At 43.4% G+C, this 25,237-nt stretch overlaps 1 protein-coding gene across 1 annotated transcript in view; it reads right to left on the reverse strand.

Moving 5' to 3' along the window:
- Positions 1-25,237, reverse strand: part of KCNT2 (potassium sodium-activated channel subfamily T member 2) — a 1,033,274-nt gene that overhangs the window by 485,367 nt on the left and 522,670 nt on the right. Inside the window, exon 13 of the mRNA XM_069737282.1 lies at positions 19,854-19,962. Coding sequence (XP_069593383.1) covers positions 19,854-19,962 — 109 coding nt within the window. The remainder of the gene's footprint in view (positions 1-19,853; positions 19,963-25,237) is intronic.

Genomic DNA, 25,237 nt, shown 5'->3' on the forward strand with positions numbered 1-25,237 from the left:
AAAATCAGGAAGGAGTGAAAAATGCAGAATTGGTGCACGTGTTTCTAATGTACTTTTCCTAGAATGAGGAGTTTAGGACCTGAGAATGACGTCGCGGCTTGTGATTGGTCGCGTGGCGGTCACATGAGCGGCACGCGACCAATCAGAAGCCGTGACATCATGGAAGGCCCTAAACGCGCTCATTTTAAGCAAAGAAGGCTGCCGGTTACCAGCGGTGACGTCCAGGGGCCTCCGGAGAGGTGAGTATATCAATATTTTTTATTTTAATTCTTTATTTTACACATTAATATGGATCCGATACCGATTCCCGATACCACAAAAGTATCGGAACTCGGTATCGGAATTCCGATACCGCAAGTATCGCCCGATACCCGATACTTGCGGTATCGGAATGCTCAACACTAGTGATTACATGACTTTATTCCTCGGGTCAATGCGGTTCAATTGATACCAGATTTATAGTCGTTTTTCATGTATGGCTGCTATCACCCACTAAAAACCTCTTTTATTGAAAAAACTTGCATTCAAAAATTTTTAGAGCTAGAATTTTCTATATTTTTTGGGGGACGAGTTGACATTTTCATTAGTACAATTTTAAGGTTCATAAAATGTTTTGATCTCTTTCTATTCTGATTTTTGAGAGGCAGAACAAACTAAATCTACAAATTGTCTCTTCAGAGAGGAAGAGGACTATAATTCTAGTGCCACCTATTGGAAGTAGCAATCCTAACAGTCAATATCGACCCTTTAAGGAGCCTTGTCACATGACTTAGGATAAAAACCAAACCAGAATCTCAATTTTCAGACACTGTGTTTCAGCGTACTGCCCCTCGTCAGCCAAACCAGATCTCCACTTTGCACTGACAAGGGGCAGTACCCCGAAACACAGTATCTGCAAATTGAGATTCTGGTTTGGAGTTTATCCTAAGTCATGTGACAAAGCTGGTTAAAGGGTCGATATTGACTGTTAGGATTGCTACTTCCAATATGTGGTGCTAGAGTTCTAGTCCTCTTCCTCTCTGAAGAGACAATTTGCATATTTCCCAGGGGAGAATTGCGGCCTTAAGTCTCCTCACCTCGACATGCTAAACATGTCACTCTCCGCAAGGAGAAACGATACTTCTTGGATCCCAAACTAAATCTAGCAATTCATTCAGGAATTATGTCATTCACCATATGGTAAAAGTGATAAGACAGCTTTACTCTTCAGGTCAGTACAGTTAAAATTACAACACATTTATATATTTTTGCTATGTTTTGCTGCTTTTACACAATAAAAACAATTTTATAGAAAGAATTATTTTTGCATCGCTATTCTGAGAGCTATAACTTTTTTATAACTCCTCTGATGGAGCTGTATGGTGGCATATTTTGCAGGAAAAGTTGTGTTTTCAATGGTACCATTATTATTTCCATTTAACTTTTTTATTGTGTTTTATTTTACCTTTTGCTCTGCAGTATGATGAAAAAGCATAGTTTTTTGCCTTGTTTTTTATTTATTTATTTTTTGGGTGTTCACTAAAAGGAGTTAACTAGTGTAACAGTTTTATAGAATGGGTCGTTCTAGATGAAGCAAAATCAAATATGTCTACTTTTTCTATTTATTTTTGTTTTTACATAAATTTACATAATTATTGTTAAAATATTTTTTCATTCATTTGTAAAAAATGTTTACAGGTTTTTTTTTCTGTATTTTTGCTTTTTTACTTACACCCTCTATGGGTCCACTCCTTGACATGACAGCTGGAGCTAGGCTGTCACTTAAGACTATCTCCCAGTGGTGGTTATGCAGACACAGCTCATGGCCACATAATCACCATGATGTACAGATATGTCATATGTCAAAGTGTGAAGAACCCCTTCCCAAATCCCATCCCACCCCTCACTGACCATGATGTATAGGTACGTCCAAGGTCATGAAGGGGTTACGATGCAGATAAGCATTTAATCTGCAGGTTAATAACATTCTATAGCTTCCTAGCCACTCTAGAAGCCCAATTACAAAGGGAGAATTAACTTTTTTTCTTCTGGAAACTTCCAGCCTTCAGTCATACAGGCAGGGCCAATGCGATTTTAGTCACTGCTCAGTATACAATGAGCGGCGACGGTAAGCACAGTCTGGTACATTAACTGACTGCCATCTCTGCACTGATGCACATCTGTTAGACAGTGTGCTTACAGTCGCTACTTGCTGTGTGCTTAGCAGTGTCTGAAGCCTTGCCAGCTGTGCCTGTAAAGCCGAAGGCTGCTGGAATAAAGATCATTTTCTCCTGATAGCAAGGCTTTCAGCACAACGGCAGTACAACTTCAGAATTCAATTAACCTGAAGAGTAACCCTATATCTGCTGGTTATTATAATTTGAAGACACGTTTCCTTTAAGACTTAGAGTCACATTGTGCAAGTGATGAAAATCTGCAAAAACATATGTACATACAATTTTTGAAGAAGTGACAAAAAAATGAATAATTTATTTAGCTTCAATTAGGACAGAATACACTTTGTGGCTGTAGTAATTATTTACCATTGTAATCGTATATATCTTGAAAGCAATTTCTGTTAGAAGTAATACAGTGAAATAATGAACTATCCAGAAAACTACCTAATTTTACAGTATTCCTCAACTCGTTGGCTTCTTCGTGATTCAACATTGATAGTAAAGTCAATTGTATCTCCAAACTGCAAACAATATCATATTGGACTCTTTCAGAAAAATAAGTGAGCATTTTATATTAAAATGAGTCACACTGAATGAGATAGTAGGAAACGTTTCTTTTTCCAATAACATAACATCCGTAACCAAAAGAATTGCATCTACACTGAGGAGCAAAAGGGTAATAATAGTTTGAAGTTTTGAATTTTAGGCTCCATCCACAATCCACTACTGCTTCGAATGTGAAACTACCATAATTTTCTGGACAATCATCTTGGCTATCTGATACATAAATTCCACTTGCACCTGTTTAGCATATGATTGTCAAGGTGAAAATATATGTCTTTATACTCTTTTGTACATATATATATTCTTATGCTGTGAAACAATAAGTTTTTCCCCTTCATGCTTATTAATGCATATGTAATTGTATTTAAGATGGCTGCCAGTATTCACCTTTGCCTTAGTTTTTGTTCTTGCCAAGAATCTACTTTCGTTTCTGAAGCTAAAGTATCGTTTCTGGAGAAATGGAAACTTAAAGTGACGTGGAGGAAGGAGGATCCATCATATGACGTCAGACCAACCAGAAGGACTGAATACTAGATACATTGCTTAAACCCTGCCTAACCCCGCCCTCTGCACACCTTCCCCCAATAGGTCATATAGTGTTGTGTATTAGAAAATAAAGTAGTTGCTGTGACGTTCCCACTACGTGTGGAAGTACGAGCATGCAATGAGTTTGAACCAGCATTTTGTCTGACTCATCCTTCACTCCGGTACCAACATGCTCTTAATCTGATTTGGAATGACTGGTGGATGAAGGGTATTGTCGTGACGACCCCGACATGATTAGTTATGCAGATTCTTGTCATCTCACTGATTCACTTCACCAGAGTAACATAGTAACATAGTAACATAGTTAGTAAGGCCGAAAAAAGACATTTGTCCATCCAGTTCAGCCTATATTCCATCATAATAAATCCCCAGATCTACGTCCTTCTACAGAACCTAATAATTGTATGATACAATATTGTTCTGCTCCAGGAAGACATCCAGGCCTCTCTTGAACCCCTCGACTGAGTTCGCCATCACCACCTCCTCAGGCAAGCAATTCCAGATTCTCACTGCCCTAACAGTAAAGAATCCTCTTCTATGTTGGTGGAAAAACCTTCTCTCCTCCAGACGCAAAGAATGCCCCCTTGTGCCCGTCACCTTCCTTGGTATAAACAGATCCTCAGCGAGATATTTGTATTGTCCCCTTATATACTTATACATGGTTATTAGATCGCCCCTCAGTCGTCTTTTTTCTAGACTAAATAATCCTAATTTCGCTAATCTAGTAGAAATAGTATATTATGGACAGACAGGTTTTCCACTATGCCCAATCCAGCAGATGGACACCCAACCAGGAGTGTTCACATTTAAACTAATGATGGCCTTACACCACAAAAGTGGCATCAATTTCACCACAGTATAGATAGTATAATATGGACTGACAGAGCTTCCACTACACCCAACCATGCAGATGGGCACTCAACCTGGAGTGTTCATGTAACACCCCAGGGTCCTGGTTGTCACAGGGGCATTGCTTTCCTCACGGGGAGAGTGATGTCACGCTTGGAAGCAAGGCAAGATCTCTTCTATCAGGTAAACACAAACATGCAACATGTTCGCACTCCAGGCCAGAAGGGGGAGGTCTGAACCTGGTTTTCAGGGGAACTTCCCTAGATATATATTCTGGCTGGAGGGGAAGTGAGTGAGTAGTCTGTCAGGAGGACAGAGAAGAGAGAAGTCAGACAGTGAGTGTCAGAAGCAATGAAGGGGCGTGCAGCCAGAGTTGCTACAGCTCCTGGGGAAAGAGAATTCAGAAGGAAAGAACAAATTGTAGAATGCATGCAGGAGAGCAAAGCACAGGAGAGTGACAACACGAGAGGATAGCTGTGACTGGGCTATCTCCCTGCAGAGCGCAGATTCCCCGTAGACCGGAAGACCGAGGTTGTGTCGGACTCCAGGAGGCACAGCAGAAACCGGCAGGACTGCTGGATTACACATCACCTGTCTGCCCTAAAACCCAGGAGGCACAGTGGCACATAGAGCCCGGGTCATGATAGAGACCCTCTAAAAGGCTCAATCCACCTGTCATAAGGGTTAGTGTCCCACCTTTATGGAGGACAGAGAGAGCTGTGAGGAACTTGTCAGAAGCCACAGGCAGCAAGGGACTATACCAAAGAGCTGGTAGAAAAACTTTCATTTCCACCTGGTAAAGAAGACTCTGAACTTGCTTCCAAGCCGGCCGGACTCTGTACCTGTGATCTGGTGCCCTGGACTGCGGTTGCATGATGCCTTCAGTAAACCAGGTAAAGTAACTGCAAACCTGTGTCCTCCGTTCTTTACTGCACCACTCACCATCCTCTTTAATACACTGGGAGTCCTGGGGACCTACATCACCTGTGGGAAGTTATACCATCTTAGCTGCCATAATATCTCCCCAGAGGACCCCTTTAAACAGCGCCGATCCCCCACTGACCGAATACCACAGGTTGCGTCACGAATAGTGTTGAGCATTCCGATACCGCAAGTATCGGGTATCGGCCGATACTTGCGGTATCGGAATTCCGATACCGAGATCCGATATTTTTGTGATATCGGGTATCGGTATCGGAAGTGTAAAATAAAGAATTAAAATAAAAAATATTGTTATATTCACCTCTCCGGCGGCCCCTGGACATCAGCGGGAGGATCCGGCGTCCGGCACGGCTTCTTTCTTCAAAATGCGCGCCTTCAGGACCTGTGGAATGACGTCCCGGCTTCTGATTGGTCGCGTGCCGCCCATGTGACCGCCACGCGACCAATCAGAAGCCGCGACGTCATTCCTCAGCTAAAGTCCTAGAATGAGCGCCTTCTAGGACCTGAGGAATGACGTCGCGGCTTCTGATTGGTCGCGTGGCGGTCACATGGGCGGCACGCGACCAATCAGAAGCCGGGACGTCATTCCACAGGTCCTGAAGGCGCGCATTTTGAAGAAAGAAGCCGTGCCGGACGCCGGATCCTCCCGCTGATGTCCAGGGGCCGCCGGAGAGGTGAATATAACAATATTTTTTATTTTAATTCTTTATTTTACACTTTAATATGGATCCCAGGGCCTGAAGGAGAGTTTCCTCTCCTTCAGACCCTGGGATCCATGAGGATACATTCCGATACTTGATGTCCCATTGACTTGTATTGGTATCGGATATCGGTATCGGCGATATCCGATATTTTTCGGGTATCGGCCGATACTATCCGATACCGATACTTTCAAGTATCGGACGGTATCGCTCAACACTAGTCACGAACACAAACTTTATTCAAAAACCCCTTACAGACATTCCTTTTTATTTGGGCACCTAGGGCCACAGACCGGGTCGCCGCCATCATGACATCCCCTTTAAGTACCGGACCCGGTACCTTGGAGCCCACGGCCCTGGAGGGCGACTCATTCACATTTTCAAAAGTTATTTGCTGAAGTGGCATCAATTTCACCACAGCAGAAATATTATTAGCAGGCACCACCAAAGTGGCATCAAATTTACCACAGTAGAAATGTTATAATAGAGACCGATAGGTCTTCCACTACGTCCAATCCAGCAGATGCACACTCAACCATGATTGTTCACATTTCCAAAAAGTATTGGCAAACACCACCAAAGTGGTATCAATTTCACCACAGTTTATATAGTATAATATGGACTGACAGGTCTTCCACGACACCCAATCCAGCAGATGGATACTAGTGTTGAGCATTCCGATACCACAAGTATCGGGTATCGGCCGATATTTGCGGTATCAGAATTCCAATACCGAGTTCCGATACTTTCAGTATATCGGATACCGGAATCGGAAGTTCCCATAATTCTAAGAGCCCAAATTCAGTCAATGAGGAATGATTAGAAGTGTGGGCACATCCTGTTCTGCATGGTAGGCATGTAACTACTGGCATGGCTGTGATTGGCTGCTGAAATTATGTCATGATGCACTATAAAAGTCGCCGCCGCCATTTTGGGCTCACTCTGCTGTGAATTCAGTTAGGGACAAGAAGCTGTGTTCTGACTGAGGGCCAGTTTAGAGATAGCGATTTGCTTCATTGTGCTTTACCCAGGCTAATTTAGCAACCGCTGTGTGAGAACCTTGCTTTTGCCTTGCAGCGCTGTTCACAGCTGTCTGAAAGGTCTCTGTGTTAGTGCAGCTCACTCTGTAGTCTGTCCGCAGCCACCGCTGGTTGTAGTCAGCTCAAGGTGCGTCACTGCCTCATACTGTTCAATCCATTGTCCTTTTATGCAATTAGTGCAGCCTGCTGAACATTTTTTCAAATGTATCCTATTAGTGGCTTTCCATCTGTATCCTACTAGATTGTGGAAAAACACTATATAGGATTACATAGAGCTTGTTTTGGCCTTGCAGCGCCGTTTACGGCTGTCTGCACGGTCTGTGTGTGAGTGCAGCTCGCTCTGTAGTCTGTTCTGCCGCCACAGCTGGTTGTAGTCAGCTCAGGGTGCGTCACTGCCTCATACCATTCCATTGTCTGTTTCTCAATTAGTTGTTATGATTAGGTGGCCTTGGAGCAGCATGAAAACCTTCACTGGAGTAAGTGGTAACTATACTGACCGCGAACCCTGATCTTATAACCGCAACTAGAAGTAGCCGTGGGGTGTGTCTAACAAAACCTAGACACCTCGACACAGCCGGAGGACAAAATTCCCCTAAAGATGGAAATAGGAAAACTATCTTGCCTCAGAGTAGACCCCCAAAGGATAGGAAGCCCCCCACAAATAATGACTGTGATTTGGAGAGGAAAAGACACACGCAGGCAGAAAACAGGCTTAGCAAAGGAGGCCAATTCTAGCTAAATAGAAAAGGACAGGACAGGATACTAAGCGGTCAGCATAAAATTACTACAAAAATATCCACAGCAGAAAATACAAAACTCCACCACCTAACTAAAGATGTGGAGAGTATATCTGCAACTCCAGAGAATCCAACCAGACTGAGAAAAAACTACTGACACAGTCTAAGCTGGACAAATAGAAACAAAAGATGAGCACTGAAAATAAGCACACAGCATATGTGCTTCAGAATAAGAAACAGACACTTATCTTGCTGAACTGGCAGTTAAGCAGGAGAGGCCAGGCAGAGATCCAATACTTTCAAAGAAACATTGACAACTGGCAAGGGCTAATGAATCCTGCACACTTAAATATCCCAGTCAGAACAGCAATTAACAGATACACCTGGCCAGGACTGTGACTCAGAGACAACTGCATTCCCACCTACAACCACTGGAGGGAACCCAAGAGCAGAATTCACAACAGTACCCCCCCTCTAGGAGGGGTCACCGTACCCTCGAAGGTCCTTCACCCTGCATTCTTAGGAACGGAGGCTGCCTGTTACACCGCTAAGGTCCAAGGTCTGCCGTAGGGGTGAGTATATCCATATTTTTTATTTGTATTCTTTATTTTTTACATGATTATGGATCCCAGGGCCTGAAGGAGAGTTTCCTCTCCTTCAGACCCTGGGAACCATTCCAGGATCACTTCCGATATTTGAGTTCCATTGACTTGTATTGGTCTCGGGTATCAGTATCGGCGATATTCGATATTTTTCGGATATCGGCCGATACAATCCGATACCGATACTTTCAAATATCGGAAGGTATTGCTCAACACTAGTTATGACCAAAATGAGCACAGCCGTGGCCAAACGTCAACAGGCTGTACTGAAATTAATTTCTTCAGGGAATCGAAGTCACACAGCGCAGGAGCTCTGGAATGCCATCAAGCAGGAGAGCGACATGTGGTTTGTGCCAGCGAATCTCCAGCCAGGCATGGTAGTGTGTGACAATGGCCGAAATCTGGTGGCAGCTCTGGCCCTAGGCAACCTCACTCACATCCCATGTCTGGCACATGTGCTCAACTTGGTCGTGCAGAGTTTATTGAGGGACTATCCGGATCTTGATGCACTACTGCACAAGGTCTGCCTAGAGTGTGCTCACTTGCGGCGTTCCAGCATGGCAAGATCGCGCATTGCAGCTCTGCAGCGCCGATTCCGCCTTCTGGAACATCGCATCATATGTGACCTATCCTCCAGTTGGAATTCCATGTTACATATGTTGGAGCGGTTGTGTGAGCAGCAGCAAGCAGTAATGGAGTACCAGCTGCATCAGGCACAAAGAAGTCGCACTGCGCTCCTTTCAGACTTCACAACCACTGAGTGGGCCACTATGAAGGATGTCTGCCAGGTTTTGTGTGCCTTCGATGATTCCACGTGGATGGTGAGTGCAGATGATGCACTAGTCAGCATGACTGTCCCCCTTATCTGCCTGCTTGAAAGAACACTGAAAGCACTAAGGGATGATGTTGTGGAAGAGGTGGAGGATGAGGAGTTACCAATTCCATCTGTTTCTGGACAGTCAGCGCAATGTGGTTCCTCACAAATACTTAGGAAGGGGACACTTTTTGAGGATGATGAGGAGGAGTCAATGGAGGAGGAAGACAGCTGTCCAGAGGAGGGAGTTACACAGTTCTCAAGTTGTCAGTGTGTAGAGCGAGGGTGGGGTGATGCAGAACGACCGCCGTATCACCCACATTCTCAACACGGCTGATTATTGGGTGTACACCCTCCTAGATCCGCGCTCTTGGGACAACTTACAAACCCTCATCACACCGTTGAACCGGGAGCGTAAAATGCGGGAGTACCAAGACACACTGGTGCATTCCATCATCTTCTCCTGTCCAACTGAGAGCAGTGCTGCTAGTGCTTTACAAAGCAGCTCAGTGGGTCGAGGCAGTGGAGGAAGGTCAGCACAAAAAGGGAGCAGAAACAGTGCCTCAGCCCAAGGCAAGACCAGTATGGCCCAACTGTGGCAAACTTTTGTATGCCCGCCACAAATGTCTACACCATCACAGACGGCACAAGTCAGCAGGAGACAACGTTTCCGTCAGATGGTGACAGACTATATGGCTTGCCCTCTCAGTGTACTCCCAGACGGCTCTTCCCCCTTCAAGTTTTGGGTCTCTAAGCTGGATACATGGCCAGAGCTTAGCCAGTATGCATTGGAGGTGCTGGCTTGCCCAGCTGCTAGTGTATTATCGGAACACGTCTTTAGTGCCACAGGTGGTGTACTATCAGACCGTCGCATGCGACTATCCTCCGATAACATGGACCGGCTTACTTTTCTGAAAATGAACAAGGCCTGGATCTCACAGGAATTTGCAACTCCTCTTCCAGATTAAAAAAAATTGGTTGGCTACAGTATCCAGATCTCCTGTTGCATTCATGTTTCTACCACCTGAACTGTAATCCCTTGGCTCCAACACTGCCAGTTGCTGCTCAGAAGTGCCGTCTGAACAGTCAAAACACATGACACAGTGTTATTGGGTTTCAGTAACGTCAGCTAATCCCCAGCTGTGTATCCGGCAATGTGTCCTGCTACCTCCACGCTGACACTACATCTGAAATTTAAGGCAACCTGTCCCCCCCAGGCGTTTGTCACTGAAAGAGCCACCCTGTGCAGCACTAATGCTGCAGTGCACAAAGGTGGCTCTTTTAGTTATGCTCCTTGCACACGCTGAACTTAACACTTATAAAATGTGTCCCCTCACACCGTGAAAATGGCCCGGAAGTGGAAATTTCCTTCCTAATGAAATGCAACGCAGCCGTCATTACTACCACCTTGGCGCCAGGAACTGCCTCCTCAGCGTTGTTTTAATCTGTCCCATAGCCTGCGCTGTTATGTTCAACCTTGGCCATGCGCAGTTAGCGCTGCCCGTCTTCTGACATCATTTAGTGTCAGGCGGACTGTACCTGTGCGGCCACGCTGCCCGAGATCCTGCCTCTCAGTGTCTTCTGATTTAATCACACTGCGGGCCTGGGATTCATGGGCATGCGCAGTGCATATCTTCACCTCAGGCTCTCACTCATCTCCCTCCGCCTTCTTCAGACTTGCGCCATCAGCTGACCCCTAATAGCATGCCACAGCCGTGATGCCGCACAGTCTGAAGAAGCCAGAAGGACGTGAGTGAGAGGCGAAGATATGCACTGCGCATGCCCATGAATCTCAGGCCCACAGTGTGATTAAATCAGAAGACAGTGCGAGGCGGGATCTCGGGCAGCGTGGCCGCACAGGCGCAGTCAGCCTGTCACAGAATGTTGTCAGAAGATGGGCAGTGCTATTTGCGTATGGCCAAGGTTGAACATAACAGCGCAGGCTACAGGACAGATTCAAACAACGTTGAAGAGGTGGCGCATGGCGCTAAGGAGGTAGGAATGACGGCTGTGCTGCGTCCCACTACGAAGGAAAGTCCCACCTTCGGGATGGTTTCATGGTATTGGGACACATTTTAGAAGCGTTTACTTCTGCGTTTGCAAGGAGCATAATTAAAAGAGGCACCTTTTCCTTTTGCAGCATTACTGCTACAAAAGGTAGCTCTTTCAGTTACAAATGCCTGGGGGGGTTAAAGTTTCCCTTTCAATTTGCTAAAATTAGGCCTCGGCCTACACTCTGCTTCTCCTGCATTCCTTGGGCTTTAACACCGCCAGTTGGTGCTCAGATGTGCTGGCTGCACAGAGAAAGAAAAAAACTCGCCAATGTGTCAGTGGGGTTCACTAACGCCGGCTGTTCCCCTGCTGTGTAGCCGGCAACGTGTCCTGCGACCGCCACGCAGACACAACAACAGATATTAAACTGCTTCCAGTGCAGGCCTCGGCCTACACTCTGCTCCTCCTGGATTCAATGGGCTCCAATACCACCAGTTGGTGCTCAGAAGTGCTGCCTGCACAGAGAAAAACACTCGCCACTGTGTCAGTGGGGTTCAGTAATGCCAGCTGTTCCCCTGCTGTGTAGCCGGCAACTTGTCCTGCGACCGCCATGCAGACACAACAACAGATATTAAACTGCCTCCAGTGCAGGCCTTTGCATACAATCTGCTCCTCCTGTATTCCCTGGGCTTCAACACTGCCAGTTGTTGCCCGGAAGTGCTGTCTGCACAGTCAACAATTTCTCCTCTGTTATTGGGGTTCAGTAATGCCAGCTGCTCCCCTGCTGTGTGCGCGGCAAAAACTAAAGTCTTCTCCTCCTGCTTTTTCTGGGCTTCAACACCTCCAGTTTTTGCCCTGAAGTGCTGTCTGCACACAGAAAAACACTCGCTCCTGTGTTATTGGGGTTCAGTAACGCCAGCTGCTCCCCTGCTGTGTGTGTAGCAAAAACTAAAGTCTGCTCCTCCTGCTTTCCCTGGGCTTCAACACCACCAGTTGTTGCCCGGAAGTGCTGTCTTCACAGAGAAAAACACTCGCTCCTGTGTTAGTGGGGTTCAGTAACGTCAGCTGCTCCCCTGCTGTGTAGCTGGCAAGGTGTCCTGCGACCGCACCACTGACACTACAACTGAAATTAAAGGGAACCTGTCTCCTCCCCCCAGACGTTTGTATCTGAAAGAGCCACCTTGTGCAGCAGTAATGCTGCACAAGGAAAAGGTGGCTCTTTTAGTTATGCTCCTTGCACACGCTGAACTTAACACTTATAAAATGTGTCCCCTCACACCGTGAAAATGGCCCGGAGGTGGAAATTTCCTTTTTAATGAGACGCAATGCAGCCGCCATTCCTACCCCCTTGGTGCCAGGCGCTGCCTCCTCAGCGTTGTTTGAATCTGTCCCGTAGCCTGCGCTGTTATGTTCAACCTTGGCCATGCGCAGTTAGCGCTGCCCGTCTTCTGACATCATTTGGTGTCAGGTGGACTGTGCCTGTGCGGCCACGCTGCCCTAGATCCCACCTCGCTGTGTCTTCTGATTTAATCACACTGCGGGCCTGGGATTCATGGGCATGCGCAGTGCATATCTTCACCTCGGCTCTCACTCATCTCCCTCCGCCTTCTTCAGACTGTGCGCCGTCAGCTGATCCCTAATAGCATGCCACAGCCGTGACGCTGCACAGTCTGAAGAGGCCGGAAGGAGGTGAGTGAGAGGCGAAGATATGCACTGCGGATGCCCATGAATCCCAGGCCCGCAGTGTGATTAAATCAGAAGACAGTGTGAGGTGGGATCTCGGGCAGCGTGGCCGCACAGGTACAGTCAGCCTGACACCAAATGTTGTCAGAAGACGGGCAGCGCTATTTGCGTATGGTCAAGGTTGAACATAACAGCGCAGGCTACAGGACAGATTTAAACAACGCTGAAGAGGTGGCCCATGGCGCCAAGGGTGGAGGAATGACTGCTGTGCTGTGTCCCATTACGAAGGAAAGTCCCACCTTCGGGTCGGTTTCATGATATCAGGGGACACATTTTAGAAGTGTTTAGTTCAGCGTTTGCAAAGAGCATAATTAAAAGAGCCACCTTTTCCTTGACATTCCTCGACCTTGGAGTCACCCTTCTACACTTCCTCACCTGACAGCACAGCATAGTCCATGTGAGCCTCAGATATATGAGTCTAATCAGGATCACCTCCCCCAGGGGGTAAATGTCTGATGACAAGAGTTAGGATGCTGCTCGGACCTTACTTTGTCCTGCCCCAGATCCAAGCTACAACAAATTTTGTGCAGATTTCCTCATCTTGACTCTGAGAAGCTTGTGAGAGCACATCTGATGACCATTATTATTATTATTATTTATTATAGCACCATTTATTCCATGGTGCTTTACATGTGAGGAGGGGTATGCATAATAAAAACAAGTACAATAATCTTCAATAATACAAGTCATTACCATGGAATAGAATGTGTGAACACCTCTTCAGACTCATACATCCATGGTTCCATACAGTCAGTTGTATGGTTGGAGAGTTTGGACATGGGGGAAGCAAGGGGAATTTGGATGCCATCTCTGTGGACTGTACTGTGTGTGATGTTGATGTGGAGGAAGAGAAGGAGAGACCACTTGCTGCTGCGCTTGTGATCCATTCGAGCACATTCTCTTTCTGGGCCTCATCAACAAGGCATACCACTGTGAGTCTGCCAAAGAAAGGTAGTGGAGTAGCCCATCTAGTAAAAAAATGTTGCCAGTTGTCTTTGCATGGGACGTTGTTGCTTCACTAGTGCTTTCATATTACCACCTACCCCACGTACACCTTGAACACAAAGCTTAATTCCCCTTCCACCATGGCCTTGCTTTTTCCCAGTAATGTTTCTCAAATAGTGTTGTGGGAGCACAGTATAAGCAACAAAAAATTAGATTTTTAACTCTACAAACAGCTGAATTTCAGGGGCACTAAATTAAAAGGTGAAATATGGCATGTTGAATCGCATCAGTCAAAGAAGAAAGAATTGTTTGAGTGTGGATGAGGCCTGTATGACAAAGAAGATATGCTACAAACAATAAGAAAGTGAGATGTCCCCTAATGTATGACATTAGTAACAAAATAATTTTTTGGTGGCCTCTGTATAAGGCCTCTGTAACACACTAGATGCTGCAAACAATTTGAAAGTCAAATGTCCCCTACTGTATGATGTTAGTAACAGAAGAATTTTTGGGTGGCTTATGAATCAGGCCTCTATAACACACTAGATGATATAAACAACTTGAAAGTCAGATGCCCACTAGTGCATGACGTTAGTAACAGAAGAATTTTTTGAGCTCCTCTGGAAAAGACCTGAAAGGTCTGAAAAACATTAGATGCTATAAACAATTTGAAAGTCCGGTCCCTTACTGTATGATGTTTAGCAAAAGAAAAAATGTTTTGGTTATGTGCGTGAGATCTGCAGACAGCTTAATTTCAACCTAACAAAATGACAAAGTGGGAAATGGTGAGCTGTATAACGTTTTGCAATAGAAAAATTATATATTTTTTAATGTACGTTAGGTCTGCAGATAGTTTTATATAACCACAGAACTAAATGACAAGTGGGATACAGCTGGCTGTTTCACATTTAGCTACTGAAAGAAAAAGATTTACTATTCTATACTCGTGCATGGAGCACAATAGAAGCAGTGCACAACATACTTGTATGACATGTCTTTGTCTGTGGACCTCAGTAATGGCAAAAAAAATGCTGGAAGATCAATTTCACAGCCACACTGGACAATAGCTAGCTAAACTATCTGACTGATAAACAATCACCTAGCTAACTAGCTCAAATCTTGCTGCAAACAGTACCAGCTTCAGGAGCAGCCTCTCTGTGCTGTTACAGTGTCAAAATGGCGCTAAAACAACATGTACGCTCTTTGTTTGGAGAGGGACATATGATTTCAGCAGCCAGTGACAGATGCCCTTGTGTCAGGACATTGTGGATCTTTCCTTCGCCCTGATTGGCTAGCCGCAATGTGCACATATAAAGTTAGGGAAAAAAAACTGTTAACAAGAATGCCGCGCCTCTGAGCTCTGCAAACCCACTCTCCTCATCAAACTAGTGCCAAGCGCTCATGATACCCCACCATTATCGTTGCTAAAGTGCTGAAAATACTTTTGTAGTAACACAAATATTTTCCTGCACTTTTTACCAAACGTTGCAATTTTTTTCCAATTTTCAAAAATTTTGCTTGTGTATCTTATCACGAATCTGAATGTGCCATATTTGTGCCGAATTTACGTTTGGCAATCGATTTCTGAACTAGTTTGCTCATCACTAGTTATTAGGTTGTTCCCAAGTGAAAGATCACTGGTTTGAATCGAAGAGCAGCCATGAAAAAGATTTCCCAAGAAAAGAGAAACAGCATCATCCAGTTCATCGATAGCAGTGTCTTGGCTAAGCAAATTGCCAAAATGCATGATGTGAATGCCATGACAGTTAGAGGAATACGAAATTAACCCATTATCTACCAATGTCCTTTTTTTGGGACGCCTAATCTTGAGCTTCAAGCAACTAAGATTTTATAATTTTTATAATTAGGTCCAATTTTTTGTGTTGTGTTTGTAAAATGAATGTTTTCAAAATAGGAAATTATGTCATTGTCATTTTTAATTGAATATTGGGACGCCCTTTTCTGAAAAATCCGTACTTGTAAAAATTTTAATTTGGCAAGTAATGGGTTAAGTCAGTCCATCTATTCAAAAACCAAGAGATGGACATTCAGGTAAAATATCAGAGCAAAGAAGTAGGTTTATCACAAGGTCTATCAGTTCTGGTGTGAATAAAAAGGCACTAGAGGTGGCTCATATTCTTCTTAACAGTGAAATTATGTAAGTCTATACAAGCACCGTGTGACGCACATCAGACAAGTCTGAAACGGTGGCTCAAAAAGAGGCGAATAAGACTCGACTTAAATATCATAAGAAGAGTTGGCTCGAGTTTGCAAAAAAGTATGAAAAGTGGACAGTAGAAGAATGAAAACGGGTGGGTCATTTGGAGCTATGAGATGAAGGTCAATAGACTAGGCTCTGATCTGTGCAAATGGTTCTGGAAGTAAAAGGAGAATAAGTGGCAAACGGATCTCAATATTTAAGTAACTTTAAGTTCAGAGGAAGAAGCCTGATGATATGGGGTTGTTTCATAGCCAAAGGCGATGCTAGCTATATGTGGGTATCGTTTAAGATGAGTTACTTCACACACTCGAGTACTATGGGTATGAAAAGGACAACATAGTGTTCCAACAGGAAAATCTCCGGAAACATATGCAAAATTGGCAAAAAATGGTTCAATGACAATGAAATAGAGATGATGGATTGGCCTCTGCAGTCCTCAGACCGCAACCCAATCAAACACCAGTGGGTAGAGTTGAAGAAAAAACTGTATTCAAACCCAAATGAGTCAAACAATATGCATCAACTTTGGAAAACAGGTACTATACCGATGATCAGGTTTTTAAATACATCAGATAGGGACTATGTACATTAGACAGGACTGATCTATTAAGGGTATATGTTGGCGATTGGTGGAGCAGCTTAACATACTTTTTTTGCAAAAAAACGTATTAACTAAATACCCTGTATTTTTTCATTTTTTGAATGGCACTTGCTTATTTACTGTGACCTTTTTACAACAGAGAATTTTTGACCTCTCTGTGCGCTTTTGTGTCTTCAACTTTGGAAAAGTGTAGAAGAGACCTCAGATTAGATTTCACTAGTGACATGCTTGAATCTGATCAAGTGTATACCTAATGTAGTAGGATTCAGGCAGTGTTGAAAGCCAAAGGTAGATTTACAAAATAGTAAAGAATAAAATTTAGATTTTTTAGGAGCAAAACAGTAACAATGCAGTGACATGACAAGAATCTATACAACTAATCATATGCTAAATAGTCTAATTTGTATTTGACATAGCCAAGATGATTGTCTATTAAATGATGGTAGTCTCACATTCAAAGCAGTAGTGGTTAGAGAGATATAGATCCTTAACCCATTTACCTACCAAGCCTGTTTTCACCTTCATGACGAGGCAAGAATTTTCAATTGAATGTCAATTTATAATGTAATAACCCTGGAACACTTTAATTGATTCCACTAATTCAAAAATTGTTTTGTTGGGACGTATTGTACGTCTTGACAATGGTAAAATTTATTCGATATGACTTGAATTTATTTGTGAAAAAATGGAAATTTGGAGAAAATTTTGAAAAGTTTGCAATTTTCAAACTTTTCGTTTTTATGCCCTTAAATCAGAGAGTTATGTCATACAAAATAGTTAATAAATAACATTTCCCACATTTCTACCTTACATCAGCACAATTTTTTTGGAAGTTAAAATGGTGAAAATTTGAGCAGATATTTCTCATTTTAATAACAAAACGTACAAAATTGTTTTTTTAGGTACATCACATTTGAAGTGACTTTGAGGGGTCTTCATTACAGAAAATGCCCAAAAGTGATACCATTCTAAAAATTGCACCCCTCAAGGTGCTCAAAACCACATCTAAAAAGTGCATTAAGTCTCATGTGGATATATATGGGACTAATGTTTTAATGGTAATTGAAGTTCCCCGTTGATATTTGGACATTTGGTAATTTATTTTTGTAGAGGAACATTGTTAAATAATCAATTTAGGTTTTCAATGTAAGCTGTAGGGTGTTAGGGCTGGCGGAACACACCGAGTAAATATAATGATAGGAAAGGTGCCTTTGCAGCCTGGGGTCCACCATGCCAGCTAGTTAATGGCGGCACTATATGGGGGTACTATGCCAGAATAGACACGGGTTTCGTCACCCGGTCTGTATAGGAGCGAACTCTGTTGCTTCACAAAGTCACAGGGAAAAGAGGTAACGCTGTGCCCTGTTAGCAGTCACAGGGTGCAGCAAATGGATACTAGTGGGATCCCTGCAATTCACCCCCACTATGCTGGTGATTGATCCCGTTCTGATCCTCGGTGGCTTTTGAGCTCGCGCCTGAGAATGCCCTGAGTCAGATGGTGGGATCAAGCGGGAGTTCCAGCCCTACACTGATGGATTGTCAGGAGAAACTGGAGATAGCCATACAGAGTGCGTACAGCACCGCACTGGTGGTCACTGCTGGTTAGACGCAGTATAGATTGTGCCTGGTACTGGATGGCACTATCTGGAGCTAGACAGCTCCAACATATGTGAACATTCATCAACTCTAGGGATGGGAATAATTCGGAGCTTTCACCAGAACAGGCGTAAATCCATACACACACACACACAATTACTGATTTATTATTAGCAGCCATGCTAACCTTTTATAGAGGGAGCACTCTGGGACCTTCCTAGTGATCCAATAGGAGCTGCTGCAGGACCTGAGCATGTGACCCCCGACCTCTAATGAGAGGTCGTCCCTTGGGCATGCTCAGTAGAGGAAAAGCAGGACTTAGTCCCAGGAGTGTCTACTCGCCGTTGATCAGTGCTGGTTGCAATGGCTAAACCTGGAAGATCAGCAGTAACCAAGCGCACAGTATCTGCGTAAGCCAGACGCTGGGACCAACGTCTCTGCTGAGCTTCCTCCACTGTGGCTGGAGAAGAATGGAAGACCACAGCGGAGATGGTTTGAGGTTCCCTATGTAGTGGAGGGAACTCGGCACCTAACATTGGGTGGTCTAAATATGTTTTTTTTCCAAAGGCAATTGCAACAAATTCTAATTTTTATATTACATTTTATATGACTTAAATTTATTGTTATCACAAAAATTTTTAAGGGAAAGTAAAAGTTCAACCCTACTATATAAGAAAGACTGCAGATGAATAAATGTAGCCGACAATCACATGGAAATGGGTAGTTCTCAAGAGTTTAGTACACAAAGAGTAATCCACTCTCAGGAAAATGTCTGACCATAAAAGAAAACATGACTTTGCCCTTTAATTCCATCTGTAGAGTTTGGAATGTTAAATATTCATCTGTCAGGATGTGATGGAATGTGAATAGAATTTTAATACTATTATACTAAGTAATTATTTGTTTTAATTTTTTTGACTAATGCTTTTTAGAATTTAAAAACCCTCAAAGCCATTTTGTGCATTGTTTCACTTGCTGGATGTGCCAAAAGAAATCATATTTCAATTTTATACTGTGTATAAAGCAATTATGCATAATTCTGTGTGGCGTTTAGTGAAATGGCTGCACATGTGTGCAATGAAACATAACACATTAACTCATTATCAAAGTGCCCTTAAAGCGCCATAATTAGTTTTATTTTTTTAATGAAAATCGTTCATGAAATGATCCATAGAAGTGATATTCTCATTTGCATATAGAATATTTCTAGTGTTTAATAGGACTCCAATCTTATCTGCTTCCCATGTATTATTTACTGGTCATTACTTGCCACATTTGACTTTTGCTAATTACTGTTTGTTATAATTCACTGTGATAAGCTGAGATGCAGACATAAAGCCCTATGGTGGCATTTAATGGCTATTAAAAAGGAACCTATCATGTAAAATACGCTATTAACATACAGATAATGGGTTAAACTGCAGGGTAACAGCATTCTGAAGCTTTCCGATGACTGCACTGAGAACCCTGCTGCCATTTATTAGGGCATTTTATTGGTGGTTACTTGGTAAATTATTTGCATATGTTCAGCCTCTGTTTTTGAAAAATCCTTAGAAGGTGATCTCAGGACATTTTAACACATATAATTTTACCACTACCGGTAATTATTTTAAGATTGATTAACCTTTCGTACTCATTTGTTCTTATGATTTCAATTTTAATGCTTTAAAAGTTGCCAAATTATTTTGTAAGTTGGAAAATTTTCAGTAAAAACTTATTAAATGAAAATAATAATAATAATAATAATAATAATAATAATAATAATAATAATAATAATAATAATAATGTGAAAAATGGACATTACCTGCAAATTTGACGTGGAACTTATTCTCAGGTTTCAATATCTGAACATACAAGGGACAATTTGGAGCAAAGTCTTTGACAGCCCATGCCCTTAATATTGTTTGGTGGTCCTAAATAGCAAACACATATTAATTTACTGCATTAATATTATGTGCTTTATAGTAATTAGAAGGGTTTCTGTTAGAAAACAATGCTAACAATCACAAAAAGCAGGATACACAACTAATGTTGGAACCAGTGAGACATAACAAAGAGTATATTTACACACACAACAGACATGCGCACCTATATAGTATATTATAAAATAGTAGGAATCTTATCCTATAAAAGATATCAAACATAAGTTAAATATAGCCAGTCAACTATTGTAATGTCCCATTCTTGAGTCACATGATCTTGTCTCTGGATAAAAATATCAATTGATTTTAGATGTGCATGAGAGCCTATATTTAAGCCTTTATTTAAAGGGAATCTGTCAACCCTCGAGACATATATGACCTATTACTATTGGCATACAGGTAATAGAAATGTTAATCTAGTCTTACTTGTATGCCTCACAGTTGCTGTTTAGATGTGGAAAAATAGCCTTTTATTTCATTATGCTTAAGATTTCTTCCAGGATCAGGGGTGTGCGCTCGCTGGACGAAATCCTGCCCCCGCTTTTCATTATACTACCACTTCACTCCCAGGCACATCACACTGACATGTGACGTACAGTTGTGGTGCTTGAATCCAGCGAATGCGCCCTGCACTTCCTCGACAGTCTGTACTTCTTCCTTCTTTCTATGGTCCGGTTCTTGTACGCAGACGGCGGCATGTAATTATAATGAATTCTTGGGAGACATGTAATTATAATGAATTCTTGGGAGACATGTAGTTATGATGAATTGGGGTTGTAATTGTAATGAATTGGTAGGAGGCATGTAATTTTAATAAATTGGTGAGGATATATACTGTGGGAATGGAAAGTATTCATACCCCTTTAAATTTTTCACTCTTTGTTTCATTGCGGTCATTTGGTAAATTCAAAAAAGTTCATTTTTTACTCATTAATGTACATTCGGCACCCCATCTTGACTAAAAAAAAACAGAAATGTAGAAATTTTTGCAAATTTCTTAAAAAATAAAACCTGAAATATCACATGGTCATAAGTATTCAGACCCTTTGCTCAGAATTGAGTAGAAGCACCCTTTTGAGCTAGTACAGGCATGAGTCTTCTTGGGTATGATGCAACAATCACATCTGGATTTTGGGATCCTCTGCCATTCTTCCTTGCAGATACTCTCCAGTTCCATCAGGTTGGATGGTGAATGTTGGTTGACAGTCATTTTCAGGTCTCTCCAGAGATGCTCAATTGGGGTTAGGTCAGGGCTCTTGCTAGGACAATCATGAATGGTCACAGAGTTGTTCTGAAGCCACGCCTTTGTTATTTCAGCTGTGTGCTTAGGGTCATTGTCTTGTTGGAAGGTGAACCTTCGGCCAAATCTGAGGTCCATAGCACTCTGGAAGAGGTTTTTATCCAATCCAGGATATCTCTGTACTTGGCCGCATTCATGTTTCCTTCAGTGAAAACCAGTTATCCTGTCCCTAAAGCTGAAAAACACTCTCATAGCATGATGATGCCACTACCATGTTTCACTGTTTGGATTGTATTGGGCAGCTGATGAGCAGTGCCTGGCTTTCTCCACACATGCCACTTAGAATTATCTCCAAAAAGGTTTGTCTTTGTCTTATCCGACCAGAGAATCTTATTTCTCATAGTCTGAGAATCCATCATTTTTTTTTAACAAACTCTATGTGGGCTTTCAGATGTTTTGCACTGAGGAGAGGCTTCCGTTGGACCACTTTGCCATAAAGGCCCAACAGGTAGAGGGCTGCTGTGATAGTTGACTTTGTGAAACTTTCTGCCATCTCCCTACTGCATCTCTGGAGCTCAGCCACAGTGATCTTGGGGTTCTTCTTTACCTCTCTCACCAAGGCTCTCCTCCCACGATTGCTCAGTTTGGTTGGACGGTGATTTCTAGAAAGACTTCTGGTTGTCCCAAACATCTTCCATTTAAATATTATGGGGGCCACTGTGCTCTTAGGAACCTTAAGTACTGCGGAAATCCTGTTGTAACCTTGGCCAGATCTGTGCCTTGCCACAATTCTGTCTCTGAGTACCTTTGCCAGTTCCTTTGACCTCATGATTTTCATTTGGTCTGACATGTACTGTGAGCTGTGAGGTCTTATATAGACAGGTGTGTGCCTTTCCCAATCAAGTCCTATCAGTTTAATTAAAGACAGATGGACTCCAATGAAGGAGTAGAACCATCTCAAGGAGGATAACAAGGAAATGGACAGCATGTGACTTAAGTATGAGTGTCTGAATACTTATGACCATGTGATATTTCAGTTTTTTTCTTTTTTATTAAATTTGCAAAAATTTCTACATTTCTGTTTTTTCTTAGTCAAGATAGGGTGCAGAGTGTACATTAATGTGAAAGAAATGAACTTTTTTGAATTGACCAAATGGCTGCAATGAAACAAAGAGTGAAAAATGTAAAGGGATCTGAATTAGTGATGGGCGAGCACTAAAATGCTCGGGTGCTCGTTGCTCGGGTCGAGCAAATTGGAATACTCAGGTACTCGGCCAGAACAACGAGCCCAATGTAAGTCTATGGGAGACCCGAGCATTTTTACAGCGATCCCCCCGGGGGACCTTTTAAGGTCTAAAAATGTCTGAAACATGCACTACGGAGGACAGAGAATGAACTTCAATCCAATATTGCAGCCAGCATGCAGCCAGCGGGTAAGGAAAGGGTGAATCAAACACCCGAAAATCCCGCCCCTATGGCTGAAGATTGTTCCCTCCAAATTCAGGTGACAGAGTCCCTTTAACATTGCTTTCAACCACTACAAATGCATTCACTGGGAAATGTCTTTGTAATATTTAACACCCATAGCTGGCCGTGTGGTGTGTGACACATAAGCAGACCCATCTTGTTTCATTTATGAAGGAGGGACTCTTACAGCCTATTTTTACTGGTGCATCAGGCGGCATTAATCTTCTTAAAGGGCCATTGTGAAACAGTGGGTCTCCTAAGCTGTTGTAGCCTATGCTGTGAGTGGATGGGCTGCCAATAACTATGACTCACCACTAGTGTTGAGCATTCCGATACCGCAAGTATCGGGTATCGGCCGATACTTGCGGTATCGGAATTCCGATACCGAGATCCGATATTTTTGTGATATCGGGTATCGGTATCGGAAGTGTAAAATAAAGAATTAAAATAAAAAATATTGTTATATTCACCTCTCCGGCGGCCCCTGGACATCTGCGCGAGGAACCGGCGTCCGGCACGGCTTCTTTCTTCAAAATGCGCGCCTTTAGGACCTGTGGTATGACGTCCCGGCTTCTGATTGGTCGCGTGCCGCCCATGTGACCGCCACGCGACCAATCAGAAGCCGCGACGTCATTCCTCAGCTAAAGTCCTAGAATGAGCGCCTTTTAGGACCTGAGGAATGACGTCGCGGCTTCTGATTGGTCGCGTGGCGGTCACATGGGTGGCACGCGACCAATCAGAAGCCGGGACGTCATTCCACAGGTCCTAAAGGCGCGCATTTTGAAGAAAGAAGCCGTGCCGGACGCCGGATCCTCCCGCTGATGTCCAGGGGCCGCCGGAGAGGTGAATATAACAATATTTTTTATTTTAATTCTTTATTTTACACTTTAATATGGATCCCAGGGCCTGAAGGAGAGTTTCCTCTCCTTCAGACCCTGGGATCCATGAGGATACATTCCGATACTTGATGTCCCATTGACTTGTATTGGTATCGGATATCGGTATCGGCGATATCCGATATTTTTCGGGTATCGGCCGATACTATCCGATACCGATACTTTCAAGTATCGGACGGTATCGCTCAACACTACTCACCACAATACCCATTTCATAAGATATCCAGGAGGGCCTCCTGAAAAAATGATAAATTGAATGCAAGGCCTGCCCTGCTATCAATTCATATGCACCCCATTAGGCCTTGGAACCCACATAGTGGAAGTGCCCATGAAAATTCACTTTACAATATGCATGTTGTGCTCCTTACTCCTTTGTTTTGGACTTTGGCGGCAAGGCGAGGCCTGCTGCAGTCATATGCACCCCATTAGGCCTTGGAACCCACATAGTGGATGTGCCCATGAAAATCCACTTCACAGTATGCATTTTGTGCGCCATACTCCTTTGTTTTATACTTTTATACATTGGCAGGAAGGTGAACCCTGCTGCATAGTCATATGCACCCCATTAGGCCTTGGAACCCACATAATGGAAGTGCCCATGAAAATCCACTTCACAATCTGAATTTTGTGCTCCATACTCCTTTGTTTTGCACTTTGGCGGCAAGGCCAGCCCTGCTGCAGTCATATGCACCCCATTAGGCCTTGGAAATCACATAGTGGATGTGCCCATGAAAATCCACTTCACAATATGCATTTTGTGCTCCATACTACTTAGTATTATACATTGGCAGGAAGGCAAGCCCTGCTGCTTAGTCATTACCACCCCATTAGGCCTTGAAACCCACATAGTGGATGTGCTCATGAAAATCCACTTCACAATATGAATTTTGTGTTCCATACTCCTTTGTTTTATACATTGGCAGGAAGGCAAGCCCTGCTGCATAGTCATATCCACCCCATTAGGACTTAGAACCCACATAGTGGATGTACCCATGAAAATGCACTTCACAATGTGCATTTTGTGCTCCATTCTCCTTGGTTTTATACATTGGCAGGAAGGCAAGCCCTGCTGCATAGTCATATGCACCCCAGTAGGCCTTGGAACCCACATAGTGGTTGTGCCCGTGAAAATTCACTTCAAATATGCATTTTGTGCTCCATACTCCTTGGTTTTATACATTGGCAGGAAGGTGAGGCCTGCTGCATAGTCATATGCACCCCATTAGGCCTTGGTACCCACATACTGGCAGGGGCCAGGAAAATCCACTTCACAATATGCATATTGTGCTCCATACTCCTTTGTTTTATACATTGGCAGGAAGGCGAGCCCTGCTGCATAGTCATATGCACCCCATTAGGCCTTGGAACCCACATAGTGGATGTGCCCATGAAAATCCACTTCACAATATGCATTTTGTGCTCCATACTCCTTTGTTTCATACATTGGCAGGAAGGCAAGCCCTTCTGCATAGTCAAATGCACCCCATTAGGGCTTGGAACCCACATACTGGCTGGGCCAAGGAAAATCCACTTCACAATATGCATTTTGTGCTCCATACTCCTTGGCTTTATACATTGGCAGGAAGGCGACCACTGCTGCATAGTCATATGCACCCCATTAGGCCTTGGAACCCACATAGTGGGTGTGCACATGAAAATCCAC

Source organism: Ranitomeya imitator, chromosome 8 (assembly GCF_032444005.1).
Source record: "Ranitomeya imitator isolate aRanImi1 chromosome 8, aRanImi1.pri, whole genome shotgun sequence".
NCBI lineage: Eukaryota > Metazoa > Chordata > Amphibia > Anura > Dendrobatidae > Ranitomeya > Ranitomeya imitator.